The sequence below is a fragment of the Sander lucioperca genome, chromosome 10 (genome assembly GCF_008315115.2).
Source record: "Sander lucioperca isolate FBNREF2018 chromosome 10, SLUC_FBN_1.2, whole genome shotgun sequence".
Lineage (NCBI taxonomy): Eukaryota > Metazoa > Chordata > Actinopteri > Perciformes > Percidae > Sander > Sander lucioperca.
Window position 1 is genome coordinate 3,309,457 of NC_050182.1, and position 18,322 is coordinate 3,327,778.

The 18,322-nt window shown below is 40.7% G+C and overlaps 1 protein-coding gene across 1 annotated transcript in view; it reads left to right on the forward strand.

The window, feature by feature from the left end:
* tmem145 (transmembrane protein 145) overlaps positions 1–18,322 on the forward strand; it is a 49,345-nt gene that overhangs the window by 25,885 nt on the left and 5,138 nt on the right. The window contains exons 6-14 of the mRNA XM_031288669.2: positions 6,077–6,161; positions 6,682–6,753; positions 11,988–12,056; positions 12,732–12,812; positions 13,099–13,177; positions 14,434–14,527; positions 16,705–16,877; positions 17,578–17,698; positions 18,078–18,266. Coding sequence (XP_031144529.2) covers positions 6,077–6,161; positions 6,682–6,753; positions 11,988–12,056; positions 12,732–12,812; positions 13,099–13,177; positions 14,434–14,527; positions 16,705–16,877; positions 17,578–17,698; positions 18,078–18,266 — 963 coding nt within the window. The remainder of the gene's footprint in view (positions 1–6,076; positions 6,162–6,681; positions 6,754–11,987; positions 12,057–12,731; positions 12,813–13,098; positions 13,178–14,433; positions 14,528–16,704; positions 16,878–17,577; positions 17,699–18,077; positions 18,267–18,322) is intronic.

Consider the following 18,322-nt stretch of genomic DNA (forward strand, 5'->3'; position numbering starts at 1 on the left):
GTGTCATGACTTTGTCATGACAGTGTCATGTGTTCATGACAGTGTCATGTCACTCTTATGTAGATACCTTCAAGTAAAGTGTTACTGAAGGATTCTTGACGTATTATTCTGTGCCAGTCTGGGAAGCCAGTTTGGCTTCTGCACTTCTTTAATGTGATAAATAAGAAACAATAAAAGGAGTATTTGACAGTATTTGGAGTCTTTTGGGAGAGATACTCATTTTTATAGGAAATAAACAAACCTGATGATTCGTAGATTGTGTTGCTCACAGTGGGAACACAAAGTGCCATACTTCAGAGTGTGATTTTGCTGGGTTATTATTTGCATGTCAAAATACACTTTGTTAGGGCGGCAACTACCAATTGTTTTCATTAAAGGCTACAGTTAGTATTGATCTGGTGATTATTTTCTCTTATTTTCTATATTTTAGACTGGCTATTGATTTATTGTAACAGTTTGGGGAAGGACCTGTTTCAAATGCCTCCATGCACAAAGTGAAGCCATGAAGTAATGGTTTTCTGAGTTTGTTGTTAAAGAACTTGACTGGCCCTGACACAGAGCCCTGACCTCAACCCCATCAAACAATTTCAGGATGAATTGGAGCACCAACCCCGAGTCATGCCCTTTAGCACAACACCTTCCCAGAGAAGTTGAGACTGTTACAACAGCATATTAAAGGGACACCTTGATTTGGAAGAGCTTTGAAAGAAAGCCTGCTTTTCAATCTAGAAGTGTGGAGTTTGAAAGACATTTGCGTTTGCCAGGCAGGGAGAGTCCAATTAAAAGATGTCATCTAGTTGCATTACAGAAAATGTAAATTACAGTATTTTTGGAGGTGCAGTAAAACCATACAAGGGACTAAAAGTCAGGATATAGTTTACCATTCCTTTTAGAATCTGTCTCTTGTGAGTCCCCTAACTTTATGGAAATGCAGTACAGTGCTGGAGTACCACTTTGATGCCCCATGGTTTTGGAATGACATGCCCACAATCACATATGAGCATAATGTTCAGCTGTCCACATGCACTGTTGGTCCAGAGAAAAGATCCCCACTCTCAAAAGCTTTTTAAATGCAGTTATCAGCAGTGCAGAGGAGCACAAGATGTACAAGACTGCACAGGTGTCTGGGTTAGAGCAACATTCAGTGTGTCAAATATCAGTACAGTATATCAGAAGTGGATTGAGTGGAAGAGAAGCCTTTTACACCTGAAACCAACAAGCAACCCTGAAATCATCCTGTGACTCCCTGTCAGTCCCACCAAGAAATAATCCCTGCTGTGTGAAGTGCTACTTTTTACCTCCTCTCTCCTTTGCCCCTGCATATTATCTCTTTTTCCCTCTTTGCGTATTCTCCTTTCTCTTCATTTTGACTCTCTTGTTACCTGTTTTTTTTTTAACCTTCTCCCTCTCTACATCTATCACTCTCTTTATCTCTTTCTCCTTGCTCTTTGTGTCTGTATTGATTTTGTGGCAGTGCACGCTCCATGCTTCTCGCCCTTTTTTGATAGAGGTAGTGAGATGGAGTCTCAGGCTGCCAAAAGAAATCAAAGTCTTTTTTCTCCCCCTCCCTCTCTTTTCCCTTGCTCGACTGCAACAAGCACAAACTCCATCGGCTTTGAACTTGTGTGTGTGAAATGAGCTCTCTGTGCTCTGATTGTCAACCCCTCTCTGTCCCCCCCTATCTTGTTCTCTGCTCCCCATCCCACTTTTTGCTCACCTCCCCAATATTCACTTATTAGTTTGACACTTTTTATTTGTGTGACTGTCAAATATGAACATCATTCCAACAAGGATGTGACACACAGGTGCGTTTATTTCGTCCACGGTATTTCTCTTTTCCTGCATGTTTACATACCCAAATATTCTCTTTTTGTGCTCTTTCAAAACATTGTAATGTAGAACAATTATATCTGATTGACATTTAATCATAATAAGCCTAACAAATAATTGATAAAATGCGTCACACTATTAATGATTTAAAAAAAGAGAATACTGTGCATTAAAGCAGAGGAAATTGTTGGATCCCTCAATTCTTTATTCCTGTTAATCTGGGTCATCATCTCATTGGCACCACAGTAGGCAGAGCAGCCTAGATTCCTTTTTTATTTATCTACTAATTTTCCCCACACACCTGGGGGATCCCACTTCCAGGCAACTGGGGGACCATACGACACAATTACACTGAGCAGCTAAACCAACAGTGTGCCCCTCCCCAAGGAGGATTTGGATGTTTTCCCTCCTTTTGAAACAGGAAAAGTTGGAAGAAATCTGGGTAGGTTAAAACACATATCATCAAACAAAATCACAAAGTCTCATGCGATTCTTTTGCCCTGCTCACTAACACAACATTCTGGTGTGAAGAATGGACGTCAGTGGAAAATGACTGCAGGAGAAAATGATGAATCAAGCAAAACTGTGATGTTTTTTCATCAGTTCACAGATATGTTGCTTGGTTTCTGAGTGTAAAGTGAAAGCAGTGTGATATGTTGACATTGTAATATGATACTCGACATCCTCTGGGATTTTAATTTTCCTGATTTGGTTAGTTTAGATTTTAGTTTTCCTGGTCTCAAAGGCTGCATTGCTGATCCTTCTGAATGCTGAGCAATCAAGACTTCTATAGTCATCACATCAACTTTAATAATAATAAGTTAACACTTTTTTGGTACCAACTGAATAGCAGCAAGTATCAGTCATTCTCGTATTCTATTAAATCTTCTAGATAGTTCCTGATTTAAATCACAGTTTAATTTTTCTTTTCTCGTCATCTAAGTTCTTGTTTAGACAACATTTAACTTTTGAAAACTTTGGCTTGTATTGCTAAATAACGAAACAGGGTTTTGTGGAAACAACACGTTGATTATCTTGCTCCTCAGATAAAGTAAGGTAATGAAAACAAGTTTCATTTTGGTAATGGTATTGTGTTGGTACCAAAAAACAACAAGGGAAGTTCTACCATCAACCTTGACAAAGAACCAGTAGTAGTTTGAGGGGGGAATGCCATCTCCCTCGTTAGCAAAATGACCAAAGTGCATGCCCCTTGTTAACATGCCATCCTCACTCTCCATCCTCTAGTAGCAGAGAGAGTGCAGGGGCAGAGAGGTTGTTTAGTTGAATATGTTAGTGTAGTCTGACGGTTGATCCTTTATCTTACTGAGGTTTGTGCAAGTTAGAATCTTTGGCCCGGACCATGGCTCAAATATCAGTAGCCTAACTGCTGTGCATTGATAAATCCATGGCGCTGTCCGTGGTGCTGCTGAAGTAGCAGACGGATATGTAATTGCAACTTTAAAAACTACAGAACCAAAAGAGTCGTAAATGGGGCGTTAAATTAACAAATCGCTAACTTCAGAGAACTAACAAAATGAAAACCAAGAAATCTAAAATATACATTTCTCCCTTATGTTTATGATTTTATTTCTCAAAGACGAACATAGCACATGTGATTTACAGAGCTGTAGCAGACACAAATATGCATTTTATTTTCAGTAGGACTTAGAAATGATTTGGTCTTTTTTAAATTGGACTTGTATGTAAATAGTCTATGAATGTCAAACAAGTTGGGGATCCACCACTATGAACTTTATACTGCATGGGCGTAAATCTCATCTAACAGTTGGGGGAGGGGGGGGGTTGAAGGGGACACAAATAATACAGCTACAATTATACTTGTAGAGGATATGTGTACACAGAGGAAATCCTTAATACTATCATTAGTGTAGCATGGAGACTGTACCATTATCCTTCTTTTCAGTGTTTCTCTTGATTCAATGAAAAAGCTCACTAAATTGACCAAAATATTCTTCTTTAAACCCATTTATTAATTTTTAAGTTGTTTACAATCAAGCCACAAAAATACCTTATAACATCATGACTTATTTTGAAAAAGTGTCCCCATATAAAAGAAATACAATGCTTTTGTACACTTGTTAAATTAGCTGATCATAATGTAAATTAGTGAGCCACTGGTAAAGCTCATCTGCTAACCCTGACGGCCACACACCTCCAAAAATATGAACTAAGCTCAACACACTGAGACTCTACACCTGACTGTCCCTGGTCTCCCTGTTCCTCAGTTCTTTGTGTCTCCTTTGCCTGTGACATAGTGACGTTAGTATTTCCATAAGCACCCATTCTTATAAAGATGTTACCAAATTGTCTTGATATGAGGACTTATTGTACTTACTTGGCGTTTTGGTGTACTGAAAAAGGATATTATGTCTGTTTTTCTTTTCTCTATCATTTTATCTGGGCAACAACAACACAAATCTTTAACGTCAGATGTCTAAATATGAGTTAGGTTCATAGGTTTTATTAGAAAATTATAAAATGATCTTGCATCCTCCACATAAATATTAGGTTTCTAATATCAGTTCACATACATAACGTTAGGCTTATCACCGTGTTAACGTTAGTTGTAGTGAGTGCATTTGTATCCAACAAGCTAGGTAACGTTACAGTATATTACACTAACATAGCAAACTTTTTTTGTCATGACTAATTTATGAATTACTCAGCATCATTTCTATTTGAGAAAAGGAAAAACTTCATCCGATGTTTAATGTGAATAAAATAGCCTTGAACAGCCTACTTACTACATTCCACAACTAACTGTAGCAAATCCAACTACCGGTATGTTCTCTCTCACTCTCTCCCGTGGGCGAAATTTTTTTTGCAGGATAGTAGGGGAAGACTCATGAATATTCATTAGGGAACTCATCCCTGAATGGCTAGTACTCCTTGCCTGCTCTGGTTGGGTTGGTTAGGTTTAGGCAAGACAAGAGGAGGGTTATGTTTAGGCAAGAGGAGTGGGATTGGTTATGGTTAGGTAAGGATGTCAGGGCGAGCCAATCAGGGATGAGTCTTCCCCTACCATCCTGCAAAAAAAAAAAACTTGCCTCCCGTGGACTTGGTGTGTCTGGGCAAGGGGGTAAGCTTTGCTTCAGAGCTCAAACCTCCTATGGCGCCATTTTGATGCTACCAAACGATCACCTGACGTTAGCATTCCATTGACTGCCATTAATTTTGACGTCACTTTGACAGCGAATAACTTTACATCTGAAGCGTTTAAAGACTTAATTTGTCCATTGTAGAGGAATAGTAGAGGAATTACCGTATAGTACAGGAGATGCTCGCAGGCAGTTTGGACTTACATTAGCTGTTTAAGTTTAATTACTAATGTTAACTAGCATTTTAGTTAGCAATAATTAGCATGTGTCCATGTTATCTCCTTACATATACCTATGCTCTCCGTCTCTGCAAGATTGGGAATGATTGAGATTTCTCTTGGCACAGCTACCAGAAGACTTACAACTTTCAGACACGTTGCTCACGTCACATTTACGTCGTCTCTCTCAGTTGGAGGCTGCGCAGTAACGCTCAGCGCTCACCGGACAAGTGCTTCTAATATCCTTCACTGGTCTCTGTCCAGAGCAACGGGATCTGTTGGTCCAGTTTATATACTGTCTATGTGTGTGGGTACCATAAAGCAGGCAGTGGACCAAACCACTGTGAGGCAAGGGAGGGGGGACTCAAAATGTTTCTAAACTTAAAAAGCATTTGTTGGGGTTTGTATTGTTTTACTACTTACACAGATATTTTAAGTATATATATATATATTAAAATGTTTCTAAACTTAAAAAGCATTTGTTGGGGTTTGTATTGTTTTACTACTTACACAGATATTTTAAGTATATATATATATATATATATATATATATATATATCTCATTATGTTATTTACAATATACAGCATGGTTTTTAATAATGTTTCTAGGGGGGGACAACCCTTAGATGGGGGGTGGGGTCCTGACCCCCCCGACCCCCCTGGGATTTACGCCGATGTTTTAAGTCTTAACGTCTTTGTTTCCTCCCAAAAGGTCCTGTAGGTCTCCATCATTAGATTTATAATAAGTAAATAAGAGTAATGTCTAAGAATATATCTAAAGAGTGGTTACCTCTCACTGCCATTTCAACTTACAGAATTGCAGCTTTAAGCTTTAATGTATATTTTGTTCAGATCACAAAGCTTGAATGCATTTTTTATCTCACCTGCCTCCTCTCTCCTCTCTTGCAGGGCGATGGCTTGCAGCTAGAGTACGAGATGAAACTGACCAATGGCCAGTCTTTCTGGACGCAGCATTTCTCTGCAGATGAGTTCGGTAAGAGTGATTAGACAGAAAAGAGAGAGATTATGGAAGGAATCGCTGATGGCACAAGCCAACACCACTTAGCATGGCCAATAAAGCACACTGAACTGAACAAATTACAATAATGAAGGGACGGCTGAATGAATTAATGATGATAGATGAACTGAGAGGAAGGGATGAAAAGAAAAAGAGGCCCAAGTAGCTTCTAAATGAATTATTCCTACATCTCCAATGTTCTCTTGCCCTCCCCCCTCTCTGTTTCGTAACTAATCCAATATCCTCATCACATACCTGACTCTCTGGGTTTTCATCCTTTCCTTTTTCTACTTTTTTTTCCCTTTACTGCCCTTCTCTTCTTCACCTTTCTATTCTCCAAACCTTATTGATTCCTTTACTTTCTGGTTTTGACTCTACCTCCTCTCATGCCTTCTTTTATCCTCTTTCCATCTTCCCCTGTTTTTTTTCAATCTTTCTTTCTCATCAATTATTCTTTTTTCTTTCATTCCCCTACTTCCTCCACCCATATTCACAGGAATCTTGGAGACGGACATCACGTTCCTGGTCATCTTCTCCTTGGTGTTCCTCCTCTCCTGCTACTTTGCTTGTAAGTACTGTCTTTTCCACTTACTGTATCTCTCTTCCTCCCTCTTCTTCTACGAATGAGCCAATTTATTCTGACTTTCAGAGCCTGCGGCAGTCATTAAGTGCCCTTTTCATCAGATCTATTATAAAATCGACATGTTTTCTTGATGGCATAAGAGTAAGTTCTCATGTTTCCTCTGACAAGTAAAGGGGGGGCATTGTGCCTATTTTTTTTCTCGGGCCGGGAGTTTGTCAGAACAGAGCATGAGCAACACAGTAAGCAGGAGAGAGAAGATGGTGAGAGTGGGGTTTGGTTTTCGTGTAAAGGTGAACGGTTGAGTGGAGAAGGTAGCGGTAGCCTTAAGGTTAGTGAAGCGAGTTTGTCAGATGAAGGTCACAGCTCAAATAACCCAAAGCAGCTTAGAACAAGAGCCCCGGGAATGACTTAATGCTCAGTGAAAACTCTTGTCACTCATTCCCTGCTTTCTTAATGTATTGTAAGGTTTTCCTGTGTGGTCGTATATCTTCTTCCAAACTGTTAAAGGATTAATTTACTTAAATTACAAAAACACAACTGGTTGTACTGGTGCAGTGGTTCTCTACCTTTTTTGGCTAGTTTTATTAGCCAGGATTTTGAGATATCCCCAATAGAATGGAAGTGAATTTGTTTTTGTGCTCACAGCTTTAAAAATATATACCATATGAAATATTTTACAGCAACAGATACTCTGGATAGTCCACAGAACACGCTGCTTGTACCTTTTTTTGGGGCTATTTTTTTGTTGTTGGTAGAAACCCTGTCCAACTAGTAACATAACAAAGACGGCCAAAATACACAGAGCTACCTATAAAGGCGTAGCCCCACCTAGTGGCAAAGTCACGCCACGCCACTAGTTACTAATGCCCATAAAAAAAGAATTTGCTCGGAAAATTCTTCGTTGGCCCATGCTACACCCTTCCACCAAATTTTATGAAAATCGGGCCAGTAATTTTTCCGTCATCCTGCTGACAGACAAACAAACAAAGCGAAAACATAACCTCCTTGGCGGAAGTAATGAAACATGGACACTGAAGGATTCTGATTCTGGAAAGAGATCATGTTATAAAATGTTTTTAATGCACTTTTAAATTCTGTAGTACCACAAACTAAATTCCAGTTATCCTCATTTTACTTCTGCGAAGGCAGAAATATCAGACATGAATGTTTTTAAATCTGGGCTAGTAAAACCCAAACTATCTGTATGGCTAGATCCCACAATAGGTATATGAAAAAAATATGTTTTACCTAATTTGGGTAAACTGAGGCCCTGTTTACACGTACATGGTTATTTTGAAAAACAGAGACATTTCCCGTCGTTTGTGCCCTTCGTTTACACGCAAACGGAGAATTCGCCTCTGAAAACGAGTCTTTCTAAAAACTCCGGCCAGAGTGGAGATTTATGAAATCTTCGTTTGCACGTTTGCATGTAAACTTAGACAAACGGAGGTTTAGGCAGCCGAGAGAGAGAAAGAGGAAGTGATTCGTTGCTGTTGTTGCTATTTTCGGGATTCTGATTGGCTAACGTGGGCTTGAGCTTCTCGTTACACTGCCACCTACAGGTTTGGCATGCTCTTGACGGCATTGACGGCATATATACACTGGTACATGTAAACGAACACTTTTCTGAAAACTGACAGCTGTGCACAATGTTATTTTTGAAAACAGAGAGGTTGAAATGTCCGTTTATGAAAATAGCCGGCCACGTGTAAACGTAGCATGATACTTTAGGTGAAGGTGAAGGAATCTCTATATTAAGCTCCAAAAGTGGCATAAATTATCTTTCACATTAATTCAGTGTCATCAAAGTGTTTTCTAGTCAAATGTATCCAAAAATGAGTACATTGGTTGGATATGGAAGTGGGCCTTTTAAATACTGGAGGTTAGGCAAAGTTTATTACTTGCTTTGCTTGCCATACTGCAGAGGAACAAGGCTATGTAATGAGGTGCAAATAGATCTTTTGGCTTTTGAATTCTACAGAAATCTTTTTGTGATTTCATGCAGATTGACAGACTTTGAATGCACTGTGGTATTTTCCCCATTCCCCATGTGCATATTACTTCTGCCAGCTTCTTTTGAGTATTCATTGACATGGAGGCTTGAGTTTTATTCATTTGCACAAGTTAAAGTCAAACAAAGTACATAAACATAACAATGTAGAGCATTGTACAAATAGAAGAAAACAGGCCTAAAGGGACTTGTATTTCATTACTTTTACCCGAATTAAAGGTCCAATATGTAATATATTTACTATAATAAATCAAAAAATGACCCCAATGCGTCATCAGATATTAAGGAAACATGCTAAGTTGAAATACTTTTCTGACAACAATGCTAATGCCAGTATTTTCTCCTTTTGAAATTTCCGTTCTGTGACGGAATGTCTGTTTGTGTTTTGGCCCGTGTGTTGTTATCAACTGCCCAGTTTGACAGCCAGGCCAGGTTGCCAGATATACCTGTAAAAACTTAAACCCAGCGCGCTACAGCTGTAATGTTAATACAGCCATGAAAGCAGCACACAAACGAACGGGATCAGCGGAGATAAATTCTACCCGGCCTAAAAAAAACGGCATGTTTCTAACAGTTGGGTGACCAGTGACGTTATAAACCCCGGGTAAATATTGGAGATGTACCGTATTTGAAAGAAGGAGACAGCAGAGCCCAAAAGGATGCTGAGTTGACTAATTTCCTCCTGAACAGGTAAGCATTAGCTTCAGGCTAATTAATCACGGCTACAATGGACAGGCATTTTATGTCATTTCAACATTTGTGTATTCACATTGAATTACATAGCTAGAGTACCCGAGGTGGTTACTCGCAAAAACAAATTGAGACAGAGCCAGTAAAGTGATCCCAACTGGTCCTGGCTAACGCCGCCATGCAAACCTGCTAACATTACCGGAGGACCAGGCCAGCGGGCCAAGGCTGTTTACAATGTGTAGCCTATTCAACGGCCGTAGCCGACAACGGTGAGTTATTTTAAGCCAAGAGAGGGGGGCTGTAAATTAGGAAGAGAGGACTGTGAGTTTGCAGTGTGTTTAGTGATTGTTACCATAATTCTAAGCCAATAAAGTGTGTTCAGTCGGGTGGAGAGGACGGCAAGGTAGTGTTATTTTTAAGCGGTTCCTACCGTAATTCTAAGCCAAAAAAGTGTGTCTGTCAGTTGGGTACAGAGCTCTGCGTGAGCACGGGATTCTATGTCAGCCAGCATCTAACGTTAGCCACTCCGCTGTGCTGTGAAGTAATGTCTGGTATGTGAGACAAGCGTCTAGCAACATTGTTGTGGATGCTCCTTCAGCGCGCTTTGGAGGAGGGTCTGGCAAAGCGAGACTATGGATGCTGCGGTCTCAGCCTGGCAACCTCCGTGAACTTCGAGTCTAGGGAGGAGGGGGCGGGGGAGAGGACTCTCTCCAGTATTTTGAATTTCTACTGCACTAACTATTTTAAACACTAGCTGTCAGTATTACGTATTGCACCTTTAAAACAATACCCATAGATTATGAAAGATAGGAAAAGGTTTAAAAGGTTATAAAACATTGACGATGACACAGTTTTCATTTTTGGGAGACATTTTTTTTTTATAGCCACCATTAGAGTAACTTTGAGAAAGTCACAGAAGGATCCAGCAGCGTCTGGCCAGCCAAGCCTGGGGTTATACATGGCAGCTGTGAGTGTGTGAGAACGTTTATGACCCTTCCTCCCTCTGTAAATTTTCCTCTGGGCTACTTTTGTTTGCAGGAGTGTTTTTGTAGTAAAATTGGCTGCTTAAAGGACAATTCCGGTGCAAAACGAACCTAGGGGTTAATAACAGACAGTTTATTAAAAAGATAGATTATAAAGACAGTCGCGTTCTCGTATACAGACGGCCGCCATCTTGGGAGCTACTGTCTTTCTAAACTATATTTTTAATAAATTGTCTGTACACTTCAGTTCTCAATGCTTGGTTAACATTTAGGGACCATCATTATGCTACCGTTGAAGTGTGGTGATATTTTTAGCCTTTTTAGTGGTATAATAAGCGATTTGTTTTTACTTTCCCTGTGCTCCGAATACTAGCGTTGTAAGCTAATCAGCGGTCTGCGCTAGCTTGTTTCAAGCTAAAAACATTTGATTAGCATGAAAACACGTCCCAGAGAGCGATCGAGTGGGTACACATCTGTTATTAACCCCATGGTTTGTTTTGCACCAGAATTGTCCTTTAAATACACATTAAAGCAGCCATATTATGCTCATTTTCAGGTTCATAATTGTATTTTAAGGTTGTACCAGAATAGGTTTACATGGTTTAATTTTCAAAAAACACCATATTTTTGTTGTACTGCAGTGCTCTCTCTCACTGCTGCAGATCCTCTTTTCAGCTGGTCTCTGTTTTAGCTACAGAGTGAGACCTCTTTTCTTCTTCTTCTTCTGTACTATCTTTGATTGCACTTGCACGTGTGCAGTAGCTCAGATGTAGATCATGTCAGCTAGCTAGCTCCATAGACAGTAAAAGAAAGGCTGTTTCTACAACTTTGGTCAGTTACAAGGCAGGATTAGCTGGGAGACTTCTAAATGAGGGTGCACATGTAAGTAGTTCTTTTGTAGATTATGGTGAACTTGTGTGTGTTGTAGCAGTGCTTTGCTATTGAGAACGAGGTAGCATGCTAGCGTTAGCATGCTAGCGTTAGCATGCTAGCATTAGCATGCTAACGCTACGAGCTAATGGTTGCGGTTAGCCTGCTCGTTTCGGCTTGTGACGTCCCAAGCCGTGCCGATTTTGAACAGCTCACCCAGAGACTGAAGGCAGGACACATTCAGAAACCGTATCTCACTCTAAACAGCATGGATGGATTTTTTTCAAAGTTTGTATGTGTGTGGAAGCACCAGAGACACAACATAATACCCCAAATCCCAGAAAAAGTGATTTTTTTCATAATATGGGCACTTTAAAAATATTTTCTCACAGCTTAGGAAGAGAGAGTGGAGAAGATGTATAAGGTCTCATCTAGAGACAGGCAACACAAGATGGATGCATACTAATGGTCGCTCCTCCCCATTCATCTGGCCCGCTTCCTTGTTCTTGTTTTTTTTTTTCTTCTCTCTGTCTCACACTCTCTGTACCTCTCTCGCTCTCCTTTGCCATCTGTTAGCATATCTCCATCCTTTTTATCTCTGTCCCCAGCAACACACACACACACACCTCAATCATCTCTATCTTATTCTTTTTTCTCCCCTGCAGACAATCTGAAGGGAAGACAGCTTCTTCACACAACCTACAAAATGTTTATGACGGCGGCAGGTGTGGAGGGTGAGAGCTTCTGTCCCGAACACACACACACACACACACACACACACACACACACACACACACACTCAATACGACAATGAGCCTCACGCATGGCTGCAGCATCTTATACCTTAATCCCCACTTCAAGAGCTGAGATATTATCACTCTTATTAGCCTCTGAATAGCAACCTTTGCAAACCACCGAGCGACGCTACAGTTTTCAGTGTAGAATGCTTTTACTGACGAACAACCTCCTCACTCTCCTCAACCTCTCCTTTCCTTTTTCATCTCCCCCCCTTATCCCGCTTTCTTCTCTCTCACTTGCTTGTCCCCTCTTCAAATCCCTTCTCGATTCTCCTGCCATCCCTTAATTCTTTCTTCCTCTCCTCCCGCTTCTCTGAAGCCTTCTGCTCTTTTTCATCTCCTTTTATCAATACCTCTTCTTTTCTGTCTCGCTTCTCTACTCCCCATTTCTCTCCCCTTCTCCTACCCCTGCCCCTTTCTCTTTCCTCATGATCATCTCCCTGTCTTCTTTACCTTTTCTTCTTTACTTCTTCTTTGTGACATATCCTTCTTATTTACCTTCCTCTTCCAACACCCCCCATCTCCTGCTCTCACATCTTTTTCCTTTCTCCCTCCTCCCTTTCTTTTATTTCCCCATTTCTGTCTTCCCTGCATCTTTTTTCTACTTGGCAGTGCTCAGCCTGTTGTTCCATTGTGTCTACTGGGGCCTGTATGCTAGAGATGGAGTTGGCAACGGCAGCCTGAAAATACTTGGTGAGTTTTTTTACTGCATCGTCCGCTGACTGACGCTGCCTCTGTACTGTAAAAACCACTCTCTGCCCGAGCGGAATGAATGAGTGGACGATGAGGGATGTGTGTGGGTGGCAAAGTGTGATAGCTGGTTTGATGGGCAGAGGCAGGACCATGCATGATTCTGCATGTGTGTGGCGACCTGATTTTATCTTTCCCCTATGATATTACAGATTCGGAAACCACAACCTAATTACCCCCTCTGTCTTCTTTCTCATTTTTTGTCTCACTCCTCTCTGTCCATCTCCAGGGAAATTACTGTTCTCCGTCAGTTTCTTGGTGTTCCTTCTGATGCTCATATTGTTGGGCAAAGGTTTCACTGTCACCAGGTGGGGGTTTGCACTTTTTTCAGCGTGTGTGTGTGTGTGTGTGTGTGTGTGTGTGTGTGTGTGTGTATGTGTGTTTCTTCAAGCCCAGGTGTGTTTGTTTATGCAAGCCTGTCATCTTGTGCAGGTGTGTTTACTGTCTTTCAGGCCTCACTGTCATAGTCATAACAGTATCTCATGACAGGACAACGTTAGGTGTCAGTCAAAAAGTCAGTTAGTATGCTGGGTGTGATGGTGTGGATGAATACCTGATATATCAGAGGAATGTGACAGATGGATGCTACTCTGATGTGAACTTTATGTTGTTTTTGTGTCTGCTGCAGGATTACCCTGCAAAGCCAGCTGACACATTTTTAGTTTGCTTACTCTTTTCTGGCAAGGCTTAGTGGACATTTGCTTGGGACAGGCATAATTTCAGATAGCCCACACAATAAATGATTTACGAGTGTAATTTTGAATGTCCAGTCCAACATGTTCTTAAACGTTGTTACTTTTCTTCCAAGCTATTTCTAGATGTTGGTTTCTGAGTCAGTTTATGTGAGAAAATGAAATGGGAGTTCAAGGTTTTGAGTTTTGATTCATGGTGAGTCATCATCTAAACCAGTGATCACAGATTGAAGATTGGTCTTGCTTCGGGCTCAGTTTAATCTCTGTGGATATTTTCCAGACTCTTGTAGTGAAAACTGAGCTTGCAAGATTTAAGCTGGCTTCTTCGACTCCAGGATTACACCCTCTTCTGGGCTCAGAAGAATCTCTTAGACTTATTAAACCCCTCTAAAACCTTAGTGAATAAACTTAAAACTGCATCACCATCAAGCTAAAACCATGGCTGTTTATCTGCAGAAAGTTAACTACAACTTTGATGTGTTGTCTCTGGTGTGTGGTGCTGAATTAGAGCAAAATGATATTTGAAAATTCTTGTTATATTTGTTGACTGCAAATAAAGAAGCCTTAATTTCTGCTTTTATGAATACAGAGAGCTTTTTTCACAGCCTGCCGTGTCCATGAGTCTGCAGCCATTTAATATTTATAAAGTTCAGAGCTGAGCACACCAGTCCTTTGTGATGTGTGGTGTTGGATAGCTGCTTTTTAGACTAAGCTGTCTTTGTTTTGTGCGTAAAGAACCAAATGTGTGATTTTGTGTTTGTGTTTCCATGCATCACCCCCTCTGTCTGTGTATTGTTGAGTGTGTGTTCTTATCTTCCGCTAACTTGTGTTTGACCTCTGACCCTCTTTGTGTATGTGTTAATGTGTGTCAGAGCGAGGATCAGTCACAGTGGGTCGGTTAAGCTGAGCATCTACATGACAGTCTACACAATCACCTACGTCATCCTCTTCATCTATGAGGCAGAGGTACCACACACACACACACACACACACACACACACACACACACACACACACACACACACACACACACACACACACACACACTGCACTGTAGTCAACATTGAGGCTACTGAGGTTATTTTAATTAGTAATAATCCATGAATTTTTCATTTTTATTATTTTTAATCAGAAATTCCCAAAGTCTAAGGTAGTTTCTTCAAAACCCAAAGACACTGAGTTGAAAACCCAACGATATTAAATTTACAATTAGAGATGTTCCGATACCAAAACCAGTATTGGTATCGGCTCCGATACTGCCTAAAAAGCTGGTATCGGGGATTACTGGAGTTTATGCACCGATCCGATACCACGTAATAAAGCCCTAAAGAAAATCTACATTAAAGTAGTTTATTTATGTTCTTTTTTCCGTTATAACTGACTGTCAAACTGGATAATAAAAGAAAGTTCTGTGGCATTCATTGTTTGTGTTTGTTCATGTTTCACAAAGGGTTTAACCTGAGCCAGACCGACAACAAAGATAGAAATAATATCACATCCATACAGGGATAGTAGTATACAATTGTTAAAACATAATAAAATATATGACACACTGGTATCGGATCGGTACTTGGTATCGGCCAATACGCAAGTTCAGGTATCGGAATCGGTATCGGGAAGCAAAAAATGGTATCGGGCCATCTCTATTTACAATAATGTAAAACAGAAAGAAGCTGCAGATCCACATTAGTTTTACTATTTTCTAACACTTCATAGACAAAGATGAATCAATTAATTGGGAAAATAACCAGCAGTGAAAATAATATTTAGTTGCAGCCCTCATAAAATCATCTGTACAGTAGTTACTAAAAGCTCAGTCTACTGCAGTTTGTTTTTTTTTATTTTAAATTCAGATTCCAGCTCGTAAAACATTTGAACACTTGACTTCTGATGTGATTTGAAAGCGGCATCTGAATTACGCCCAGGATGACTGGTGATGATTTCTGACTTGATACAGTATCTGCACTCGTATTATTGCTCTCTCTGGCTTTTTTAATAATCTCACAAATATTCATGGTAGAGTAGAGCCCACAGATCAACGTGGGCTGTAATGGCTTTTTCTGTCAAGTCACTTAATAACATTGACACATCGCTAATTATGAATATGCAACAAGTTGATTGTTAAAACAAATCCTTGATGACTTTCAAAGATCCAGCAACCACGAGGCAACTAAAAGCACAACAAAAGAGATTTGCACTCACTACTGTACCTGAGATAATAAATCTTAGATCAATGAAAGTTAGACTTACTAATCAACATACTGAGAGATCTCCACTCTCATTAATCATACCGTGTCTCTGTATGTGAAGATGGAAACAGATTTTTAACAGCTATGATGTTATAGCATATGAGCTTATAAATTAATTAGACACTTGGGAGTGTTACAGTTACGTACATCTGTGCATGCTGCAGAGGCTTCAGCACAGTCCGATCACGATGGTACATTCAGGGACAGTGGATTACAGTCTTTGAATGCAGCCTATTAATGACCCAGTGGGAATAGTGCAGTGGAACTATCCTTGCTATATTTAACGCTGGAAACCATAGCTATCTCACACACTGCAATATGTGGATCTGAAGCCGTGCCTGCCCTCTTACATAGTCCCTGCTTTTGAAGAGCTCAAAACTCAGGGGAGCTCCTGCTAAAAATACACCAAACTAGGTTACAATTGGAACTGAAATAAAGAGTTAAAGAGTGTTCTTGGTGCTCGGCCTGCAGGGAATCTGACAGGCCTGGTTTTGCTGGTTGGATCCCAAGAAGTTCCACACCGAGCCGTCACACCAATGCATTATGTAGCATGAGGTAACCGTTTATGGCCAACGCTATCCAGTCACTGGAATGTGAAATGCAATCTGGTGTCCGCAGTTGCAAGCACAGGCACCACACACACACACACACACACACACACACACACACGCTGATGACCCAGTTGGGAAGAACAAGTGTCAATGTCAAAGACTCACACAGAAGGCAACAAGCTGAGCTTTGGCTCGGTCATTTCAGTGCAGTGACTGAACCACGAGCAATCCATCTTAGTAATTAGGGCACAGACTACAATGTGTAGCCAAGCCAAACAATGCTTATTTTTTCCTTTTAAGTTTAAGCTTAATTTTGGCATAACTTGTCATGTTCCTGTGCCAGTTCTTTGACCCAGGTGAAGTGCTGTACGCCTATGACAGCCCCGCAGGCTACGGACTGATGGGCCTGCAGCTGCTGGCCTACGTGTGGTTCTGCTACGCCGTGCTGGTCTCTCTGAAACACTACCCTGAGAAACAGCCCTTCTACATCCCTTTCTTCACCACGTACACACTATGGTGAGACCTGCACGGCTTCCCCCACTCTGCCCTTGCTGCAGATAATAGCACCTGAGCGAGATTGCAGGAGTAGAAAAATACATGTTTCTCTGTTTGAGGTCTCTTCAATTTGAATAATTTATGCTGCTCTGTAAAACTGTGCATGAGATAGCTGATGCTTTAGCGGTCCAGGAATAAAAAGTTGTTTATTTAACACTACCCTTCTACAACATTGCGTGCCCAACCTCTGTGCTCTAATAACACTGTAGATAATTGTACCTGAGTGAATGATTGCTAGAGGAAAACATCTATTTTTACTCAGCTGGTGATTTACTTGGGTCTCTTCTATCTACAATAATTTATGCTACCATATGTGTGTGTTAGATAGTTTAAAATTTTGTACTGGAAAGTGTTTTTCCTTTTTAAATAACCCTGAGAAAAACTCTTCTGCATACACTGCTCTGCTTCTCTGCCCTTCACTCACTGGGTGTAATAGCATAAGCTTCAAATGAAGTGTAGATTACAAAGACTAATATTATCTCTGTATTTCTCTCTAATTGCTACCGCAATCTCCCGCCTCATTGTGTACGTCTCTCCTCTCCTTCCATCTTCATCTTTCTGTATGCTTTACATCTGTTTCTATTCTCCCGGCCTCTCAGTTCTCATCTTTTCTTTTAATGTGGTGTTCGTTATCCTAAATCTACTCACTTGTCTTCATCAGGTTTTTCGCAGTGCCTGTTATGGCTTTGATCGCCAACTTTGGGATTCCTCGTTGGGCCCGGGAGAAGATCGTCAACGGCATTCAGCTCGGCATCCACCTCTACGCTCACATCGTGTTCCTTGTTCGTACCACACACACACACACCCTCATGCACCCTTGCACTTCTACATAGTTCACATATTCACATATTCAAGAGTCGTTATTGCCTCTGTCTGTCATATATTATTCACTGTCCTTCAGTCATAACTGCCTCGCGCTGATTGTCTCCCCCACACATCTTTATCTACCTCTTCCTCACCTTCAACACATTGCTCTTTACTAATGGGCCGACTGCTCACGTAAATTCCCTTTTATTTTTCTGCTCCCTGCATGCATTGCATTTCCCACTTCTTACTTGGACCTTATATGTTCTGTTAGCTACTATACATACTTTTATACATAGATTATATATGTAAAAATCTGCGGAAATCATCATAAATTTTCATCTTTTAATCCCTTAGGTTATCACAAGACCCTCGGCAGCCAATAAGAACTTCCCATATCATGTTCGGACATCCCAGATTGGGATCCTGCTGTCCAGTCCGAAAGCAGGCGAGGGGGCAGAGAGTTTCCCCCATCATGCCTATGGAAATGGCTCCTTCCTGGGAGACTCTCAACCAAACTTTACTGAACTCTTCTCCATCCAATCAGTGAGTCTAATTTGACATGTTTTTCGATGCATGCTTAATATCTTAGATCAAATTTG